This window comes from Sorghum bicolor, chromosome 10, assembly GCF_000003195.3.
Source record: "Sorghum bicolor cultivar BTx623 chromosome 10, Sorghum_bicolor_NCBIv3, whole genome shotgun sequence".
NCBI classification, from domain to species: domain Eukaryota; kingdom Viridiplantae; phylum Streptophyta; class Magnoliopsida; order Poales; family Poaceae; genus Sorghum; species Sorghum bicolor.
The window spans coordinates 8,406,135-8,428,726 of NC_012879.2; the positions used below are offsets into that span (position 1 = coordinate 8,406,135).

At 47.1% G+C, this 22,592-nt stretch overlaps 1 protein-coding gene across 1 annotated transcript; it reads left to right on the forward strand.

Moving 5' to 3' along the window:
- LOC8065532 (casparian strip membrane protein 3) lies at positions 17,005-18,048 on the forward strand. The gene is made up of 3 exons (XM_002436714.2): positions 17,005-17,273; positions 17,399-17,522; positions 17,683-18,048. The coding sequence occupies exons 1-3, from the start codon at positions 17,053-17,055 to the stop codon at positions 17,896-17,898; spliced, it is 561 nt and encodes a 186-aa protein (XP_002436759.1). The 5' UTR covers positions 17,005-17,052; the 3' UTR covers positions 17,899-18,048.

The following is a 22,592-nucleotide window of genomic DNA, read 5'->3' on the forward strand; positions in this document are numbered from 1 at the left end:
TGGTTTAGACCGATCAATTGTTGAACATCGGTTACCCATCAAGTCTGGATTTCGGCCACATCAGCAACCAGCCCGCCGATGTAATCCTAACATTCTACCTGATATTAAGGCCGAAATCACTAAACTTATTGAAGCTAAGTTTATTCGGCAGTGTCGGTATGCCGAATGGATTTCCAATGTCGTCCCGGTTTACAAGAAGAACGGGAAGCTTTGGGTGTGCATTGATTTCAGGAATCTCAATAAAGCTACGCCGATGGATGGATACCCAATGCCTGTCGCCGATCTACTGGTTGATGCTGCGGCTGGCCATCGGGTCATCAGCTTCATGGATGGTAATGCGGGTTACAATCAAATATTCATGGCAGAAGAGGATATTCCAAAAACCGCATTCAGGTGTCCTGGTCATGTTGGACTATTTGAATGGATAGTCATGACTTTTGGGTTAAGGAATGCCGGTGCTACTTATCAAAGGGCTATGAATTTTATATTTCATGAGTTCATCGGCAAGATCGTAGAAATATATATTGATGACGTGGTGGTCAAGTCTGGAGATTTCTCAAAGCATCTTGCCGATTTACGAAGAGTGTTGGAGTGCACAAGGAAGCATGGATTGAAGATGAATCCCAACAAGTGTGCATTTGGTGTATCGGCAGGGCAGTTTCTTGGTTTCATGGTACATCAGAGGGGTATTGAAATTAGTCGAAGATCTATTGATGCCATCAATAAAATAGTGGCCCCTACCAATAAAACCGAGCTCCAATCTTTGATCGGCAAAGTGAATTTTATCAGAAGATTTATATCGAATTTATCTGGGAGAATTCGTGCTTTCAGTCCTCTTCTAAAATTGAGAGCCGATCAGGAGTTTGTGTGGGGAGAAGAACAGCAGTTGGCTCTAGATGAAATCAAAAAGTATCTAGTAAATCCTCCAGTTTTAGTTCCACCTCAACAAGGGAAACCCTTCAAATTATATTTATCTACCGATGGATCGGTTATCGGCTCAGCTTTGGTTCAGGAATTTGAAGGGAAAGAGAGAGTAATTTATTATTTGAGTAGGAGGTTGATTGATGCTGAAACCAGGTATTCGGCCATCGAGAAGCTGTGCTTATGCTTATATTTTTCATGTATCAAGCTAAGACATTACCTATTGTCGGCCGAATGTGCTGTTGTTTGCAAAGATGACGTAGTCCGATACATGCTATCTATGCCAATTATGAGTGGAAGGATCGGTAAATGGATTTTAGCGCTGTCGGAATTCGATTTGCGTTACGAATCGGCTAAGGCGGTCAAAGGGCAGGTTATGGCCGATTTTGTGACTCAACATTGCGGCCTAGTGGAAACCTTGGAAATTGCACCCTGGACGCTCTTCTTTGATGGATCTACCTGTGACCGGGGAGCAGGAATCGGCATTGTGTTAGTTTCTCCTAAGGGGAGGAAGTATGAATTTTCCTTACCGATTGTTGCTACATCAACAAATAATCAGGCTGAGTATCAAGCTCTGATCAAGGGATTGGAGTTGTTAAGAGAAGTTCGTACTGATGCTGTTGAGGTATTCGGGGATTCCATGTTGGTTATAAATCAATTGGCCGGAAGCTATGAATGCCGAAGTGAAGTTCTCATAACCTATTTCGAGAAAAGTATGCAACTGTTAAAGGAATTCAAGAACTTCCGATTGGAGCATGTTCCCCGATTGCATAATGAGGACGCTAATCGGTTAGCCCAGCATGCCTCAGGATATCAGCCAATGATTAATGCAACATCGGCAGTCAATGCCGGTGACTGGAGGAAAGAGATTGTCGACTATCTAGAAGATCCATCTAAGAAAGTTGGAAGACGGGTTCGATTTCAAGCGACCAAGTATGTGCTCCTTGAAAATGAATTGTATTATCGAACTATCGACGGAATTCTTCTCCGATGCTTGGGTGATGATGAAGCCAGAAGTTTAATGGGGGAAATCCATGAAGGAGTGTGTGGAGCGCATCAGTCAGCTTTCAAGATGAAGTGGATGATTCGAAGGAATGGATATTTTTGGCCAACCATACTTGAAGATTGTTTTAAATATTTCAAGGGATGTCAAGGTTGTCAAAAGTTCGGTAATATCCAGAGAGCACCCGCATCGGCTATGAATCCTATAATAAAACCTTGGTCGTTCCGGGGGTGGGCCATCGATCTGATCGGCCAGATTTATCCACCATCTAGCAAAGGGCATAAGTTCATTCTAGTTGCCACTGACTATTTCACTAAGTGGGTCGAAGCTATTCCCTTGAAGAAAGTCACATCGGCCAATATGATTGATTTTGTGAAGGAGCATATTATTTACCGATTTGGGATTCCCCAAACGATTACTACCGATCAGGGCACCATGTTCACGTCAGGGGAGTTCGATGAATTCGCAATCGGTATGGGAATTAAAGTGTTGAATTCCTCTCCTTACTATGCTCAAGCCAACGGGCAGGCCGAAGCGTCTAACAAAGGAATTATCAAGCTTATTAAACGAAAGATTGAAGAAAACCCTAGGCGGTGGTATACAGTGTTAAATGAAGCACTGTGGTCTTATCGGATGGCTTGCCATGGATCAACCAAGGTGTCACCCTATCAATTGGTGTATGGACATGATGCAGTATTGCCTTGGGAGATTAAGGCTGGATCTAGGCGATTATCTTTTCAAGATCAATTGGCTGCCGATGATTATGCCACTTTGATGACCGATGAGTTAGATGATTTAGCAGGACATCGGTTAAAGGCCTTAATGAGTATAGAAGAAAATAAGAAGAGAGTTGCTAGATGGTATGATAAAAAAGTAAAGACTAAGGAGTTTGCCGATGGGGATTTGGTATGGAAGTTAATTTTGCCAGTCGGGACTAAAAGTTCGAAGTTTGGGAAGTGGTCTCCTAATTGGGAAGGTCCTTATCGGATAAGACACTCAGCTCCTGGTAATGCCTATATTCTAGAAACTCTCGAAGGAGTTGAATTTCCCAGAGCATTAAATGGCAAATATTTGAAGAAGTACTACCCCAGCATATGGATCGACGCATAAAAGTTTAAGTGCCGATAACACTCCTATCGGCTGGATTTAAATGTTCGAGGGCAGACTTAATGTTTCAAAAGATGCCTATAACAGTCTTATCGGCTAGACTAAAAGCTGAAGGCGGAAAAACAAAGGTGTGTCGCCGATGAAAGCTTCAAATGCTCAGCAGCGCTTGGATTGCTGATATGGCGCGCAGCCGAATCTGGTTGGCTGTCTCTATCTCTTTGATATCATCATCGGCAGAACCTTCGATCGGCTTCAGCTTCCTCTTCAGTTGCAGCGCTTTGCGACCATGGACGTTTCGTTCTTGTTCAAGATGCTTGATGGTCTCCGGCAGTTGACTCTCTTCTTGCTGGGCTTGGGACGGAGCGTCTTCTACTTGCTTGAGTTCAGCCAGTAGAGCTTCTCTTTTTGCCGATAGATCAGACACTTTCTACTTCAGTGCATCACCTGAGGACTTTAAGGTGCCGACGTTCTTATGTTTCTCATCGGCTAAGAGTTTTTCTTTCATCATCTCCTCAGAAAGCTGGATTTGAGCAGCTCTATCGGCAAGGCGTCGAGTAGCTCTCTGGTACTGTAGCTGGCGGCTTTCTAGATGTGCAGCATGGAAGAGTGTTTCTTCAGCATCGGCAGGAATTTGGCCTCTAAGGGTCTTGAACAGGGCCTTGGCTGGGTCAGAATCGTTGACCAGTTGAGTTGTGTCTTGATGGAGTATGGCCGATAGCTCCTCCAGCTTAGCTCTGGCTTCTGCCGATACAATTCCAACTGCCCGAGAGGAGCTTGCTTCCTCGCCTTCTTCTTCGAAGATATCAATAGCGAAGGAGAACAAGCTGTTGGGAGAATCTTGTTCCTGAAAATAGAAATGAAGTAGGTCAATTTTATGGTCAAAACTTCGGCAGACGATACTGATGGAAAAGTGGATGACTTACTTGCTTCAAGGCGATTTCTTGCCTTTGACTCAGAGAGGCCGATGGAGCTGCAGGTTGATCGGCAAATGTTGCCGATAGAGCGATATCGCCTGAAAGAAGACAGGAAGGATTATAAGAATAAATGAGAATAAGTTTATAGGTAGGAGTATTGTTGAGATATGTTACCCGGAGGAGAAACAACAGTTGCCTGAATCGAGGAAACCGCCGATGATGTAACTGTACCTGCCGGGCCAGTTGTTTGTTCACCTACATCAGCTGATATACCTGCCGTTTGAGGTTCTTCTTGCTGGGGTTCTTCCATCTGTGGTGCTTCCTGTGTTGGTTGTGGAGATAGTACTTGCTGTGCCTGGACGTCTGGAGAAGAAGGGGAAGATTCCACCGGGATTGGAAACACCGGAGGAGGAGGAGGAGTTGCCACTTTCTGGCGCTTTGTTCCAGCCTTAGCACCGTGGATGCCCTTCCTCTTTGGCTGGCTAGACTGGGGGGCATCGGCGCCTTGGCGTTTGACTTTTGCCGATGCACCAGTTTGCTGCAACAACAAAAAGGAGTTTATGAGTACAGATAGCCGATACAAAGATAAGTTAGCGTAAATGAAAAAAGGGTTTTAACAGATTGCCTTGAAAGCTTGTGCCAGAGTGGAAGCAGTTACCGGTGGTGATGTCTGAGTTTTCCTGGTGGTAACTTTCTTGAGGCGCGCACCCCGGTGCACGATGGAAGCCAGAGTGGGAGCATTATGGCCGATTGAGGAGATCGGGCCTGATGGGAATAAGTCGATCGGCTTGCCACTCCTACTAACTGATGGGGGGGTGTTGTCAATCTGCAAAAGGAATACAGGGGTAAGTTACCGATGGGAGTGATATTGGAAAATGAGACATCGGTTTAAAATACTTACAGTGTCATCAGGGACTTCATATTCGGGGTCGATCATGCCGCGGTATGAGAGGGCTGATCTGCAGAACAGATTCTCTTTCCATTCTGCCCACCATAGCTTGTATGCCTGAGTGATAAAGGCGGCTGGAACCCATTCTGACAGATCTACATCCGTATCGGCATTTGGTGGTAGCTGGGCTACTCGAGTCCACTCGAGGAGGTTGGCGATGGGCTCTCTGGGCTTTATTACATCGGCATAAGGAAGTGCAATCGGCAATTGGCTGAAAGCTAGCTGGCGAGCTAATGCCGATGGATTATAAAATTCATAGGTTTGGGGAGAGGTTTTCGTGCTGCCGAAGAAATTCACTGGTATGGCTCTGGGGGTCACGATTGCCATCATCACCTCATTGTCCCTGTCAAGAGCTTCATCAAATGGATTGAAGGTCAGAGGGAGCATGCTGTCTGGGTCGTCATAAGCCAGCCATGGTCGTTCATCTCTGGCCAGACCCTCATACAGCGTCTCGAAGAATCGGCCGATCTGATCCGGAGTGTTCCCTGAACCGGGTAAGACTATAACAGCTTCGCCAAAGTTCAGGGGGGCACGTGTTGCCGATTCCTCTTCACCCAACACATGATTCTCGGCTATATCTCTTGGGAAGTGCTGTGAGAACAAGTTGAGATCAAGGCGCTTGTGCAGGTGCAGATTGAGCCACATATTAATAAACCACCAAGGACCTCCCAAGTTGCCGATAGGTTGGCCAAGCAGGAGTTTCTGGACTACCTGATGAAGAAGGGGATAAACGGCACCGAGCAAATAACGGCCGAGAGGAAATTGGTCGCCGCTGGCCAGTCTTTCTGCTGCCGATAGATAGACAGAAGTCGGTCCTGCCGATCGACCACAGAATACAAACTTGTCTAGCCACATGTTCAGAAAGGTGGTTTGCTCCTTTATGGTGACAGGCCCTCTCCCGCGGTACTTCTGGATGTACCCTGACCAACCGCCGATAGCGCGAGTCTCCACTTTAGCACTGGGGGCGGTATCAAAAAAATGGGTGCTATCGGCAGAAGATATATCTAACCCAGTAAGCATGGCTACATCGGCAAGGGTAGGAGAAGCAGGGCCGTGGCCAAAAACAAAAGCGTTGAGAGTGTCTGACCAAAAGTAAGATGCAGCTATGAGCAATGACTCGTTCCTGTGCATATCGGCAATGGACAGCCTAATGCATTGAGCTAATTTCCTCTCACCCCATTGAACTTCATAAGAGTTGCTGACCCTCAAGAACCAGTCTTTCCACCCTACAGTAGGGCTGGGCCAAGAGCGAAAGGTGTCTTTCCATAGATCTAAAGCAAAGTTTTCAGCTCTAAAGGGAATCCTGTTGGTTTCTGCATTGATAAGGTCGGTTGGATCTGGATCCCCTAGAGGGCCGAGGCATTGAAGATGTGGTTGATCGGTAGGGATGACAATTTTGTTGGATAACTCCTAGTGTTTTGGGGAATAAAAATACAAAGAAAAAGGAAAAGGAAAATATTCGGTAAGAATGAATCGCAGATGAACAGGAATGCAAGAAAAAGGTACAGCAGATGAGATGGAAGTCTGACCTCAGGGACGACGAAGCCAACGGCCATCTCGTCGTGAAGAGGACGCTGGAGGGCGCCGGAGTTGATGAAGAAGAATGCTTGTCGGAGATCTTGAGGATTGAGAATGGCGCCACCGCTGGAAAAGTGAAGTTGGATGGCAGAATGATGCAATGGGGGAGGAGTACCCAAGAAGGAACTATTTATAGGACAAGATGGACAAGGGCAAATCTGACTTATTTCTTTGCCGCATCCGAGAAGCCCGAGGGTACTCAAGTGGATATGGTAACTGTTCGCACGATAATCCAGGGATTGTGCAGGTGATTTGACAGGAAGCGGTCATTATCTAAAGATATTTTACTGTGCGCGATCTCCTGGTCGGTCCATCGGTGATATTCTATAACGGTCGTCCTGCCGATGGGCGGATAGAGGGGAGGTAACCGTTTTTGCGAATCTCCTGGGCAGAGCATCGGCAGATCTTTGTAACGGTATTGTTGCCGATGTACGACTAAGAGAGATGCCCGTTTAGGAAGTTGGGGATTTCGAGGGATCTGCGGAGGATTAGGATCAGAATTGTCCAGATTGAGGTTGTCGGTTACCAGATTAGGAGCATTAATTGCGGAGAAGACATCATTACTGCAGAGAATTTCGGAGCATTAATAGTTTTATACTCCGAAACTGGGGGGCATGTGTTGACACCATTTTTGGGCACGTGTCCAGGATGGCAGGATAGGGTGGCAGTACGATGCGGGTTGCTGATAAGGATGGTTGCCGATGAGGGAAAGGTTGAATGTGACTAAGTCCTCAGGCAGTAATATGGTGCCGATGACCAAGTAAAAAGGTCTGCCGATGACTATGGCAAGGGGATTGCTGATGACGCGAAGGAGGAGTCCGGAAGCTGCCAGTTGTCATGTGGAGGAGTTTCGGTTTGTCACGAAGGATGGTTTTATTATTTCCTTAGTTATTCGCATCGTTTTGTATACGGGTTCCGTGTAATTTGGAATTCGAATTCTAATCGTGTCTGGTCGTAGCTCTTTGAGCAGGGTATAAATATAAGCCCTAGGACCTTGTAATCAAATCTATCTATCAATCAATCAAACACACGTTTTTACTCATATTCCAGCATTTACTTTTCGACGACTTCGTCATACGTTTTCTTTTTGTTACGAGTTCTTAGGAATTTGTCGACTCAAGCTCGGCGTATCCTCAAGTTCCGCGTGAGTACCTCTTAGCCGTGACATCCGGGCGCATCGCTGTTGTCAGGACTAAAGTATTCGAGTTATCACCTTTGCCGATAGTAAGGTCAAATCGGCTGGCACGCCTTAACGTTTGAATCGGGTATTAGCCCTTTGTGTTTGCAGACTAGTTTTTGCATCAACATATGCTATGTTTGCTTGCATGTATTGCTTCTTTGTGTGATGATTGTCGTGTATAGCCAATGAGACGCTCGTAAAGGAAGAGGAGCAGGATCCCGTTGAGTTCGAGCAACCCGACTACGATCAAGGCAAGTCCAAACACATTTTGATCATTTTGAACCTACTCATTAATGTCATTTACTTATCATGCATGTGTCCAATGAATGCAAACCCTAAGGACCTGACTAGCTTTACTTACTATTCCTTGTACACCTGGGGTTAAGTATATGGGTAGACTAGGGTTATAGTAGTGATGCTTAGCTGCTCTACTCATCTCATACACATACCTAAACAAGTAATACTCTCTACTCAACTTGATGCTTAAACTGTGCTGAATCTTTGGTCACTGCGGTGATGGCGATGTTGGATGCTTGTGAGCATCATGATGATGGTGGTGACAAGGGGAGCGGGTACTGTTGGTGGTTCGGTTGTCGGGCGTACCCATCTCTACTCTTCGTAAGGACTTAGTCATGGAGCGACCCCCTAGGACATACAGTGCAGCTCCAAGCTATATGGCTTTGGCTTGACTAATTAGCAGGACCTCCACTAGTAGGGTGTTACTTTCTGGGTAGGCGTGAGGAAGTAACTTGGGTAATGGATATTAAGACGTCGGTTGCTCGGTACGCCATGGCTATGGGTATCGACTGCCGAGCGCTCTGGCCAAAACTTATGAGTGGCATCCTATTAGTTGGACCCTATGAAAGGTCTCATAATGAGACCTTGCCTGGCTCACCTTGGTAGTGTTTTGGGGAGCCATGACCCCGGGCAAATGGGAATCACGACTTGGAGTGAACGTGCACACCTCTACAGAGTATAAAACTGATATATCAGCCGTGCTCACGGTCACGAGCGGCCCAGACTCTCACATGATGAGCAAATTGGATTCACATGATGCTTGGAGATGGAACTTGTTGAGGTTGCTACCTCGTGCTTTGGCGGAATGGTTATTCTGTGTTTGGCATGATTGCTATCCTGTGTACTTAATTGGGGTTGATCCCTGGCCTACAATAATTATTAGGATAGTCTTTTAAAATATGCTAATTACTACTTACACAAATTAAGGGTTGGGTTTATGCTACTCACAATTAGTGATAGGTTGTTCTAATAATAGAGTTATAATTAAAAGTGATCAACTAAAATGCTACCGCAGTCAAACCTTGTCAGCTTTACCTTGTTTTAAGCCTTGCATGTCATTACTTTCCATCCGTGCTTGCTTAGTTCGACATGAACTCACCCTTGATATAATCATTAAAGGTTGCTCGGACGAACCAGAGTACAATTGTGACTTCCCTGAGGACTACCCTGAGTCGCCTGGTTGTTAGGCTCGTGTGATTCTGCCGTCGATCTTTCTGTGGCAAGGTGGTCCTGCTACGTCGGCGTCATAAGTTTCACCTTTTATTTATGGAACAATTTAGTTTATGCTTCACGTTCGTACTTTGATCCATTGGTTTGTAATAATGATACTTTATACTCATTTATGTAATTCGTTTGAACACTTTGTTTTGTACCATTGATGATGTCGATCCATGTGTGTGAATTTGAGGTCCTGGCGCACATGTGATTTGGCACCCGAATGCTCTTTTACATCCGGGTGTGACAGTGAAAGGTCCTTGTTTGGTTTTGGTAATTGAGTGACAACTTAGGTGGACTAATAGTGTTTATGAGAGATACATAGGAGATTAGTCCACAGGTGATTATATGATGATGGAGGAGCTCATTGCATATGAGACATGACATGGAGTCATGTGACCAAGGTGGAGAAGATCAAGATGAGGCTTGGCTCGATGGACCGGTTGCAAGAGTGAAGGGCAAGTCAGAGGCTTTGAAGCGAGGGACCGCGTGTGACGGTGAAGCTTGAGCAAGACTTGGCGCCGATGGACCGAGGCAACGGTGAAGAGCAAGTGAGGTCAAGATCGATGAACCAATACGGTCACGTGATGATATGAAGTGGATCACTTCTCCCTATGTGAAGGGCGTGCCGCCCGAGGAGTGGGTAAACCAAGTGTGGTGCTTGGAAGGCTAACATGGAAGTGGTGATCTAAAGGACATTTGAGATGCTTAGTTGAAGCGATCAAAAGGATTGATCAAGAAAGCAAGCAACAACCCAAAAGAGAGCTAGTCATGCTATTTTAAGTGATATTCTTAGTAGTCATCTCATGCAAGAAATGATCAAAAGAAGAAGCAAGTCAACCACAACAAGATAGTGCACTTGATCATAAAGTGGTTTTCATTTCATATGGGTGAAGATTTGATCTATCAATTGGCATTTATAATTAGTCTTCACCAAACTTATAGTTGGACTTCACATTGCTATTTGGAGCTAAATTGGAATCTTATTGGCTATCCTCTACTCCAACATAGCAAAGGTATCATTGTAATGTGCATAATCATTTCATCCCTTACTAGTATGCGGTTAGTGCATATAGTACATGCTTAATAGGATCATGCATGGCAAATGAAAAGTTTTCCATTCATAGCCTACCACTATTGCTTGAATGATTAATTGATCTAGTGGTATGTATATGAGTTTGTTCATGAGCTAGTGAACCCAAGTACTTGATCTATTTTGGATTGTTAACAAGTGACAAGTACAACATTGGCAAGATAACCCTTAAATGTGAGGTGTGAAAAAGCTTGTCATTGGTTCAAACCGGACTTGGAAGCTTAGGCAAATCAATTTAGTTCAAGTCAACACTTAAAAGCTCATGATGATTAGAGTACAAGAACAAGACAACAATGCAAATGGATATCTAAACTCAAATGTTTCCTCAATTGGTATCCTACAATTGGTACTCATGATACCAAATGTTCAAGAAAGCAAACAAGTGGTTCCATACTAGAAGACCTTCAATTGGAAGAAGATTTGCATATGGTATTAGACAAGATCTTTCAAATGATATGCCATTTATACATATGGTGTCTATCATACAAGAAGGTGGTTCCACAAGTGATCCTCAACTTTAAGTGATCATCAAGCAAAGAAAGTTCCCTCACCAACAAGATTGACAAGTGAATGACCCATGCTATGACATAGGGGGAGTGCCCCACCAAATGGTATCAAGGTCAAAGATCCTAAGTGGTATCTCAAGAGCAATTCAAGTAATGTCATTCCAACACATATGGTGATGTCCATCAAAAATGCAAGATTCAAGCCTCAACCATCTATCCCAATGCAATCCTTTGTCACAATGAGATTCATATTTTTACAATTGGTATCAAGTGATTTAATTAGTATCACATACCTTTTATGGAAATTGATGACAAAGGGGGAGAAGTTGGAACAAAGATATGATCATGGATAAGTTGGACAACAAAAGATATGTTTCAAGGGGGAGAGATCAAAGATGGACATGGACAAGGGAGCAACATTAAAAGAAAAGATGATGGATCAAAATTCTTGGACAAAAGAGAAGCACACAAGTAGGGGGAGCAAGCTCATGAACCTTGTTTGTTTGCATTTGATTTGTGCATATTCATGTGCTTGCTTGCATTGCATAAGTGTTTAAATTCAATATGCATGCTTGTGTGGTGTATGCTAGTTATAGAACTTGATATGATAACTAGCATGCATAGGTTGGTAGCTAGACTTGTGTTCTTCAAGTAAAAACTAGACCCTTGCTTTTTAATGTTGATCTCACGGGGTTTCTAGTGTTTTTGTTGTCTAGCTACTCATGGTGCTAAGGATGGTGTACATTGAATGCTTCAAATGATATCGAATTTGGTATCGAACTACAAAGGTTTATTCTATACACCTTAGCACTTAGTAGGATTTTATGGTGCTTATCCAATTCTTGACATAGAGGTTAAATGTTGGATAAGTAGCATAAAATCCAAATCAAGTTAGCAATTTACACTTGTGTGAAGTGCTAGCTTGAAAAAGCTTAATTTCCATATCTTTGTAGAGTTGTCATCAATTACCAAAAAGGGGGAGATTGAAAGGTCCTTGTTTGGTTTTGGTAATTGAGTGACAACTTAGGTGGACTAATAGTGTTTATGTGAGATACACAGGAGATTAGTCCACAGGTGATTATATGATGATGGAGGAGCTCATTGCATATGAGACATGGAGTCATGTGACCAAGGTGGAGAAGATCAAGATGAGGCTTGGCTCGATGGACCGGTTGCAAGAGTGAAGGGCAAGTTAGAGGCTTTGAAGCGAGGGACCGCGAGTGACGGTGAAGCTTGAGCAAGACTTGGCGCCGATGGACCGAGGCAACGGTGAAGAGCAAGTGAGGTCATGATCGATGAACCAATACGGTCACGTGATGATATGAAGTGGATCATATCATTTGGTGATTGGTTGGTGCATGTGTTGCATCAACATTGGAGGAGATGGAATGGAAAGCACAAGGCAAAGGTATAACCTAGGGCATTTCCATTTCACCGGTCATAGGTGTGTAGAGAAGTTTATGACCGGATTTAGGATAGATGGCCGTACTATCAAGAGGGGCAAACTTGTTTGCATAGCGGTCATCTAGTGCCACTTGAGCGATCTAACTTTGCATACGTGTTAGGAACGAGTGGCGTGGCAAGTTGAGAGGCTAACTCCTTTGGGAAAATATTTGTGAAAATGCTAACACACATGCACATGGTGGTGTACACTTGGTGGTGTTGGCACATTTACAAAGGAGGTGGAGTTCCTAGGGTTGAGAGAGGTGTGGGTTTTTGAGAAAATTAAGTGCATATTTTCTATTGCGCCGGTGGGAAATTCGGCGCTTTTGAGAAAATTAAGTGCATATTTTCTATTGCGCCGGTGGGAAATTTGGAGAAGTCGCGGGAGTGTTTCTCAGTTGGAAACACTCACCGGACGCTCAGCGCAGAGGCACCGGACGCTGGCCATTAGCGTCCGGTGTGCTGTCGGGTGTAGCAGAGTGCACCGGACGCACCAGAGTGAGTCCGGTGCCCAGCGTCCTGTGTGAGGGCGTTTTGCTACCTTCTCTGCGCATGAGTCCGGTGAGCACCGGACGCTCTGGGTGCGTCTGGTGGCTTGCGTCCGGTGACCGTGCGAGTTTGCAGAGCTCTCTGCGCACGAGTCCGGTGAGCACCGGACGCGTCCGGTGTGACGTAGTAGAGCGTCCGGTGGTGCTGTGCAGGCGCGCGTGCGCAGTAGCCGTTGGCGGCAACGGTCGACTTCAAACGGCTAGTGACACGTGGCGGTCAGCTGAGCACCGGACGCTGGGTGTTGAGCGTCCGGTGGCTCCCTGTGAGCGTCCGGTGGCCTCGGGTTTTGCCCACTGAAGGGGCAACGGCTAGTTTAGCCCTTGGGGCTATAAATAGATGTGGTGGCCAGCCTTGGCTGGTGTTGAGCACCCTTGGGACTTAGTGTCCATGCTTGGGGAGTGCTAGTGAAGCCTCTAACTCACATATGCATGATAGTGATCATCCGATTGTGTGAGTGAGCGATTCTAGTGCGTTGCATTGAGAGATTGCATCGAGTGGCACTAGGTGTTCGTGTTGCAAGCCGGTGGTGCTTGTTACTCTTGGAGGTTGCCACCTCCTAGACGGCTTGGTGGCCTGTGACTCCGTCGAAGCACGCAAGGAGATTGTGCGGTGCTCCGAAGAAGAGATTGTGAGGGATACGGTGCTCACCCCGCGGGGATCGCGAAGAGCAACTCTAGTTGAGCGAGACGTGAAGAGCGACAAGTGGTCCGGCCGGGTCAAGTGCTAGAGCTTGTGGTAAGCACTCCACGTGGGAGAGTGTGACTTGTGGGTCACCACTAGCAAGAGGACCGACGGCAACCTTGGAGCTTGTCTCAACGGGGACGTAGCTTGGTGGCAACCAAGTGAACCTCGGGAGAAAATCATCGTGTCAACTTTGTTCTTCCCGTTGGTTTGCAAGTCCCTAACACAAGCTTGTTCTTACATTCATATACTTGTGCTTGTGTAGTTGCTCTAGTAATTAGTTAGCTTGTGTAGCTTGCTAGTTACCTTCTTGCTTGTGTAGCTAGAAGTAGTTCCCTTATGTGACTAATTTGGTTTGTGTAACCTTGCTAGTCACATTGCTTAGTTTGTGTATCTAAGTAATTTGCGCTCTCTAATTTGGCATTAGTTGCCTTGTTTTTGAGCTTGCTAGTGAGCTTAGGCTTTGTGCGCTTTGCCTCACTAGTTTGAATAGGAGCTCCCCCGGTTTGCAAAGTACTAGTTGCATAGGTTTGTGTGACCTTGCTCCTAGAATTGATTAGGTGAGCTCTTGCTAAGGTAGCACCTTGTTTGCTTGTTTAGAATCTTTTACAAGGTGCTAGAGAACTTAGATAGAGAGGTGTAGTCTTGGCTAGACCGATAGTTTTAATTCCGCATTTGTTTCGGTTAGCCAGCGTAATATTTTTTAGAAAGGACTATTCACCCCCCCTCTAGTCCGCCATCTCGACCCTTCAAACATGACGACGAGGGGAGGAGCAAGACCGGCGGGCCACGGTGGAGCTCGTCCGGCGGTGAGGAGGAGCAGTGGCGGAGACAAGCAAATGGTAGGCGGGATGGTGGTTGGTGATTGGGACGAGGAAGAGGGCCGGCGTCGAGGACGATCGCGGGGTGCTCGATGGGGAGGAAGTGGGCTGCGGAGAAGGAGCACAGGATGGGAGAAAGGGGCGAGGGAGGAGGCGACATGAGGAGGAAGAAGGGGTTATGCTCCTGTCACGTCGCATGTCAAGATGGCAACGTGCACAAGCCCGCTAGGTTTTGCTATCCCAAACCTATACCCACGAAAATAAAATCTGCCTGTTAAAAACCCATGACCTATCACAGGTTTAGTTTTATGCCTAAATCCATGCCCATTCAGGTCACAGGTACCCATGGGTCGCCCATGGTATCAATAAAATTCAAACTTATTTCATAGATATTCATCAGATATAAATATCTCATATAGTTCAACTTTTTTTGTCTATCTAATCTAAGAAGAGAAAAATAATATAGATTCCAACTGCTTGCCTAGGTATCATTAAATAGTGTAGATTCCACCACTCTCTTCTCTAGTTGGCGATACGAGACTAAACACGTCATGTTGTGAGTAATATCTAAAAACAAACATACGTGGGCTCGTTTTCCTTGTTAAGGCCCAGGTAGACAACACCACCTCAAGCAATTTGTCATGGATGGATACTTGTCGTTTTGTTTTTTTCTCTACCTTTTCTAATACTAACTCAAAATTGATTTCTATACCATCTAAAATTTATTTATACAAAGTGTGTGTGATATATAGATTAGGTGGGTATTACTACTACACAAATGATTTTGCAAGACAGTGCCCTTTTATTAACAAAGGCGGTCATAAAATTCATCCGCCTCCTAAAATCCTGACGGATTAATAGAGGCGGCCATTTTGATTTATGGAGGCGTTTACTTTTGCCCGCCTCCTAAAATCGATTTACGGAGGCGGGCATTTTAAGACAAACGCCTCCAAAAATGGTCTATTTTTGGAGACGGTCATGTTAAAATGATCGCCTCCACAAATTCATTTTCGGAGGCAGGCACACTATAATGCTCGCCTCCAAAAAAGGCCACGGCCCAACAAGCCCAGGCGAGGCCCAGTAGCTATCATCATATATATACATGAAGTTAGGGTTTAGAGCAACCGAGTGCCTCAGTCGAGCGCCTCTCCCTCTCTTCTGTTCTCTCTCCCTCCCTCAATCGAGTGCCCCTATCTCTCCCACTCCTGTGCGCTCCTCCCCTCCTCCTTCCACTCCAACGCTCCTCCCCTCCTCCTCCGCGAGCCATGGCTAGCACCTCCTCTAGCTCCTCTGTTGCCTGCTGCACTGTGCTCCTTGCGTCATCACTCATGTGCGTTGCATGCCTCTTTGGCGCCAGGGAGGCTTCGGCGGCGCCTACCATGGCCCGGATCCACTTGCATCCTCGTCTTCACCGGCGCCAGTGGTGGATCTAGCCTCCTCCTCCACACCGACGGTGGATCTGGCCCCCTCCTCACCGTCAGCGGATCTAGCCCCCTCCTCACCGACAGTTGATCAAGTTCCCTCCTCCTCGCTGATGGCAGATCTGGCGCTCCTCCACCTCCTCACTGGTGGTGGATCGGGCCATAGTGGCAGCGGATCCAGTCATGGAGGGGGTAGATTGGGTCGCGGTGGCGGCGGATCGAGACGTAGCTAGAGCAGATCAGGTCACGGCGGCCTAGACTGTGTGGGGAGGTTATGCTCCTACAGCGGTGGCTCAGGTCCAGGCCTGATAGGTCTGGACTTTGCGCTTTTTCTTTTTTTTGTTTTCCTATTTGATTTATGGAGGTGGGAAAAATAACCGCCTCCATTAAATCTCCATTAATGGAGGCCTTCGATTGGAGGCGGTTGCAATACCCGCCTCCATTAATCTTTGTGTAGTAGTGTAGATAAAAACTATTTTGCTATCATGGACCCAATTTACAAAATTCATGAGTTTACGGATTCGAATACTATATTTCTAGACTCATGCCTATGAACCCACCAGGTCTAGCTTTTTACCCCTTAAGAAACCCATGGGTACAGAAATTGATCTAGACCCGGCCCACGCCTTAATAGGGTAAAAAAAACTATTGGGTTTTGGTAGCCGTTGCCATCTTTAGTCACATATTAGCACACTCCAAGTGTTAAAAATAATGTTGTCCCGGTAAAAACTGAGATACCCAAAAACATTTACTATCGATGTTTCCTCCAAAAATCACACGTATATTACCAATCAATAAGTAGAAAAGCATGAACAACGCTCACCATAAAGTTGACGAGAGCCAGGCAGCCAGTTATTCCAGGTCCGTATAGCCTATATGCATGGTTCTTCAAGCTTGACGGGCACGAAACAGTTCACCAACTCGCGTTCGTCTGTGCAAAACAGATAACCCCAGATCTCATGAGCTGACATAAAGGTGAATGTCGCATTGCTTCTGGAGTAGGAATGAGCTAACAAGTGTTTAGTTGAAGCCTCCATCATATTAGGACAACTAGCAATGACATATGCCAATCCCCTATAGTAGTGCTCAGCGGAAGTCCACGGCTATAAAGAGACCAAAAACTCTTCACGAACCAAGCGACCAGTCCCATATGGAGCAAGTAGAGTAGGTGTCAACCGAAATGCACCTGGGAGTTCTCACAGAACATAGACATCCTGTACGGCCACCTGCCCTGGCATCAAGAGAGCTGACCTAATCCATTTCCACTGCACTTCGCGCAGTTCAGAATGCATATAAATGTGGGAAGATGGACTGTGTGCTCTGATCAATCAGGTTCCATATCAAGGTGAGACCTGTATAGAGAGAGCGTTAACAATGAAAGGATCCAGCGAGCATGGCGAGACCTCGAAGGCGGCGCCCCTGGGCAGGGGTGGTGTCAGTAAAGGAGTGTCCGTGCTTGATCTTATACTTCGCTTCATTGCCATCATCGGCACCCTTGCTAGTGCCATTGCAATGGGCACCACCAACGAGACGCTGCCTTTCTTCACACAGTTCATCCGCTTCAAGGCGCAGTACAGTGATCTCCCTACTCTCACGTAAGCTAACCTCAGTCAGCAACTCAATTTGGTAGAAACAAACACTTTCAGTTAACGACCGAACATATATATGAGCATCTGATGCTCCAACTGTTTCAATTTGTTCATTTGTTGATCGACTGCAGGTTCTTTGTCGTGGCAAATTCTATTGTCTGCGCCTACCTCATCCTTTCGCTCCCACTATCTATAGTGCACATCATCAGGAGCAGGGCTAAATACAGCAGGCTGCTCTTGATCTTTCTTGACGCGGTAAGACTAATTAACTCTTTTTTACAATTCAAAGAAAATAATGCTGCATGAAAGCATGTGTGGTTATTCAATTAACTCTTTTTGCATGAAAGTGTGTTGAAAAGTGCCAGCAAGTATATCGGTTAATTGGTTATCTGTTTTCTTGTTGATACTTTTGAAGGCAATGCTAGCATTGGTGACTGCGGGAGCATCTGCAGCAGCGGCTATTGTGTACTTAGCACACAAAGGCAATGTCAGGGCAAACTGGCTTGCCATCTGCCAGCAGTTCGACTCATTCTGCGAGCGTATCTCTGGATCCCTCATTGGTTCGTTCGGAGCCATGGTTATGCTGATACTGCTGATATTACTCTCCGCCATTGCCCTAGCCAGGCGCTAGGCCAAATAGTGGGATCATTTGTTTCCAGCAGTGTGAAGTGTGGTATCATGGTGTGGTTATTCGACTACTCTGCTATCTTTATGTAATCATATGTGTGCCTATTATTACCTCTTGCTATGATCCTCTCCTATATATCCCAATTGTTGACTTGATTCTGAGCTTCTCCTTTTCTTCTGATGGTGTGTGCAACATCATGTATATAGAAGCCACAGAAAATGAGTATGGATGAACTATTATGTATGGATCATGGATCACCATAGTTTCTGAAGGAGTTGTTGGGTATTGTGTTCACTTAGGACAAAAACATGAAAGATTATTGAAAGGATCAAGATGCCCAAGAGGGGAGGTGAATTGGGCTTCTCTAAAAATTTAAGCAACCTATAAGCTCCAATTCAACCCCTTTGTGCCTAGTGTGACCTAGAGAGCTACCGGATAAAAAGTTTTGCAACCTAGTTCCAATCCTATTCTAGCATGGCAATTCTAAGAATGTAAAAGCACAAAGTAAATGCTAGAAAGTAAAGAAGTAGTGGAAGAAAATGCTCGGCGATGTTTTGCCGAGGTATCGGAGAGTCACCACTCTCCACTAGTCCTCGTTGGAGCACCCATGCAAGGGTCTTGCTCCCCCTTGGTCCGCGCAAGGACCAAGTGCTCTCTACGGGCTGATTCTTCGACACTCCGTCGCGGTGAATCGCCCAAAACCGCTCACAAGCTTGATACGAGCCACCCACAAGAACTCCGGGCGGTCTTCGTGCCTCCAATCACCACCGAACCGTCTAGGTGATGGCGATCACCAAGAGTAACAAGCAAAGAACTCTCACTTGACCCAAACAAGGCTCTAGAGAGTGGTGGATGCACACTTGACTCTTGGAACTCACTAGAGAAGGATTCTCTCAAGAAATCACTCAAACTTCAATCCTCTCTAGGCTCTTGCAACTCTCTTGCTCCACAACAAGTTTCTCTGATGTTCAAATGGGCAAGAGAGCTCTCATGGACGAGGTGGAGAGGTATAAATACTATCCACGAAGTCCAAAGGTCGGCCAACCGTTTTCCACTGAAAACGGGGTCACCGGACGCACATTATGTTGCACCGGACGCACTGCACCGAGCGTCCGGTGCTTCACAACGGCTACCTGTACTTCTCTCTGACAGGTCACCGGACGCTAACTCCCAGCGTCCGGTGCTCGGGGGAACTTTACAAGCTCCCTGCGCATGGGACCGGACGCTACCCGTTGCGTCCGGTGCTAGCGTCCGGTGCTCAGGGAAGGCTTGCAACCTCCCTGGATATGGGACCGGACGCTGCCCGGTGCGTCCGGTGCTAGCGTCCGGTGCCTAACCCTAAGCACCACACTGTTCCAACGGCTAAGGACCTCACCGGACGCACTCACAGAGCGTCCGGTGCAGCGTCTGGTGCCCCTTTGAGCACCCAAACTTCGTCGAAACGCGATCGCTCCAAAACGAAGTTGGTTCCTCTCGATCTAAGGACTATCTCTGAGCTGCCTAGTGTTAGGTTTACCAAGTGTGCACCACACCTAAACCTAAAGCCTTGCCTAAGTCAAGCTACTAGATCAAAGCCCCTCTTAATAGTACGGTCAAAGGAAAACAAAGTCCTAAACTACTCTAAGTGCCCTTCTTCACCATATGGCACTTAGACCTAGTCTAGTCTTGACGATGTCCATCCATCCTTTGAAAACCGAAACGATTTCCACTATTAAGTAGGCATGTACGTCCCTGTCCATCGAGTACCTATTTACCATGACCTTACCTATGACTTTGCCTCTGCAAAACACACGTTAGTCATAGTAACCAATAATGTCATTAATCACCGAAATCACTTAGGGGCCTAGATGCTCTTTCAATCTCCCCCTTTTTGGTGATTGATGACAACCTCGAGTATGAAAAGAGTTGAGGTTTTTAAAGTGACTTGGTTTCAATAAGCATGTTGCAATAAGAACAACGGGATTAGTCATGCTTATATCAACCAAGTCCAATATCCTGCATCCAAATATGTGAGAGATATACGACAGGATATAAACATAAGGCTCACAAGTACATCGGAGTACAACGCGGAAGCAAAGGTAATATGAGCCAAAACACATGACATTAAGATATCACATTAAGCACAAGTCATGTCTCACAACCAAAGTATCTCACACAAGTGCAATGCATGAAAGTAAACGTGATGCATGATATAAAGTAGCACACATAAAAAGGTATCTCAAAAGAATAAACTCCTAAACACCCTCTCTAGCTCCCCCTAACTCCTAACTCTCATACGCACTCTCTCCCCCTTTGGCATCAAGCGCCAAAAACCTAAGAAGTCGGTGGAGGAGGCGGAGCAGTGGAGTCCCTCGGTACGGCCACGAAGCGAGCTACATCATCTGAACTGTCTGCCGTCGAGACAGAGGAGGTGGAGTGGCCCTCTGAAGCTGCAGGAGCTGGTGAAGCGGTCCGGGTCTGCTCTGGAGCTGTCACAGGCTGTGCTGGCTGCTCGAGTCCGGCTGACGAAGCAGGCACGGGCTCGGTCGCGGTAGCTGTCGTCTCTGGTACTGTAGAAGACGGTGCAAGCTGCTCGGACGACGCTACAGACGACGACAGAAGCTCTATAGTGGTAACTGGCACCGTAAAGACTGCAGGGGCCTGCAGAGGAGGAGGCATAGGGTCACCAGTCAGAGCACTGTAGGTGAAGCTGAGGTGCGGATCTGTCTGCGAGTCCCACACAAGCTGTGACGCTGACGCTGACTGAGGAGTGAAGCCTGAGTGGAGAGGAGTAAACTGAGGTACCTGCTCAAAGCCTGAGGAGATAGCACCCTGAGAGACCTGGTGCTGTGGCGTCAAAAACGGCTGACTCTGAGCTGGTAGCGGGAGAGGCTGCTGAGACGGGCTCTGAGTCTGGGGCGCCGGAGTAGGCGGCCTGACAGTCGACGTGCCTGGGAGCTGAATCTGCGGTAGCTGGATCCCTGAGGCGGCCATGAGAGCGGCCATCATCGCTGTCTGCTGGGCCTGGAAGGCAAGCTGCTGCTCCTGAAAGGTGAGAAGCTGACGCTGGAGCTCATCCTGCCTGGCCTGCATGGCTGCATTGATGGCAGCCTGATCCCTGTCTCGCCTCGCCTGCTCCTCAGCTGCGCGGCGCTGGTCTACCCTCATCCCCTCTAAGATAGCAAGCAGGGCGGGGTCTGAAGCACTCGAAGACCCGCCTGCCTCGTGGTCGTGTGCTCTGGGAGGGAGATCTGTCACTGGCGGCTGATAGTCATCATCAGAACTGTGTGAGGCGAAGTCAAACTCTCCCTCTGCCTCTGCATCTGCGAAAGCCCTAATGGCTATATCCTGTTGCTCCTCTGTCTCTAGAACTGCTGCTGAACTGCGGGTGCCCCTAGGAGAAGGTGGGGGCACCGGTCCGCGTGGTGCACGAGGAGGAGGTGCAGTGCGAAGGTCGTGGTGTGCTCTCAACATCTGTCTGGGGTCGTAGTGGGGGAAGACGGTGTCTGACTCTGTCAACTCCCTCTGCAAGTGAGCTGGCAGGGGCAGTGGCCTAGCACGAAGTATAAGCAAGGTGATCCAATGTGCGTAGGGCAACTGATGCCGGCCCCTGAAGCTCTCTGAGATGGTGTCCACTATCTCTGAGACAATCAGATCCCACAAATCAAACTGTGTCTGGGAGATGAGGTGAGCGACGAGCCACTGCTGGATACGAGTGAAGCCGTCGCTGTAGCCTGTCCTGGGGAGAAGAGTCTTCCTCAACATAAAGTCGAGGATCCTAGCTGGGCGTGTCAAATCTCCTACTGTCCTGCTGGAGCCCTCCCCAAAAGGTGGACGGAAACAGGGAGCCACGAAGTCAACCGGTGGTATCTCACCACCGTGAGGACGACGAGGGGGATCCACGTTCCCGTAGCACAGCTGGTGAATCCTGGTGGGAGAGGCTCGCAGTCCAAGCACCTCTCTAGCCCTCTGAGCTGTCACTCTGTAGTCTGTCCCCGCCAGTGCGTAGTGGATATAACTGTGATCTGGAGAAACCCACACTGACGCGTAGAACTCTCTGACCCACTGCTCACAGTAAGTGCCGGGGAGTGCTAGTAACTCTGGAAGTCCGTGGAGGTAGGTGAAATACTGACGAATGTCTGCTCCAACCACGTTCCCCAATATCTCTAGGTCTATCACTCTGTGCTCCCTGAACTGTGCCTGAGAGCGAACCAGTGCCTCGTAGATGTCCTCCTGGACTACTGTGTAGAACCTCGCACCGGCTCTGGGATCCCGAGCAGCTGGGAACCATGTAGGAAATGGAACAAACCGCAGCTGCTGGATCTCTCTGGCTGACACAAGAGAAAGATCCCTGTGGATCCTGACTGGCCTCTGTCGTGAAGCTGGAGTGCCTCTGGCTGGTGTGGCACGAGCAGTGGAGGTAGACTGACTCTGCGTACCAGTCCGAGGAGTGGCCTGGGTACGAGCGCGAGTCGACCTCCTGAGGGTCTGCTCCTGCTCCTGCTCCTGTGCTGGACCCTCTGCCTGGGTCTCTGTCTCAGTGTCTGGATCCTCCTGAGCTGGATCCCTGACCACAAGCCTAATCCTCTGTCCTCCAACAAGCGTCCGACAAACAACCGACTGACAATGGAGAACAACGCGCTGCAGAGAATAGACAAGATAGGGTATATATAAGAAATTATAACAACTAGAGGTGAGTAAACCCTATAGATCGCAAG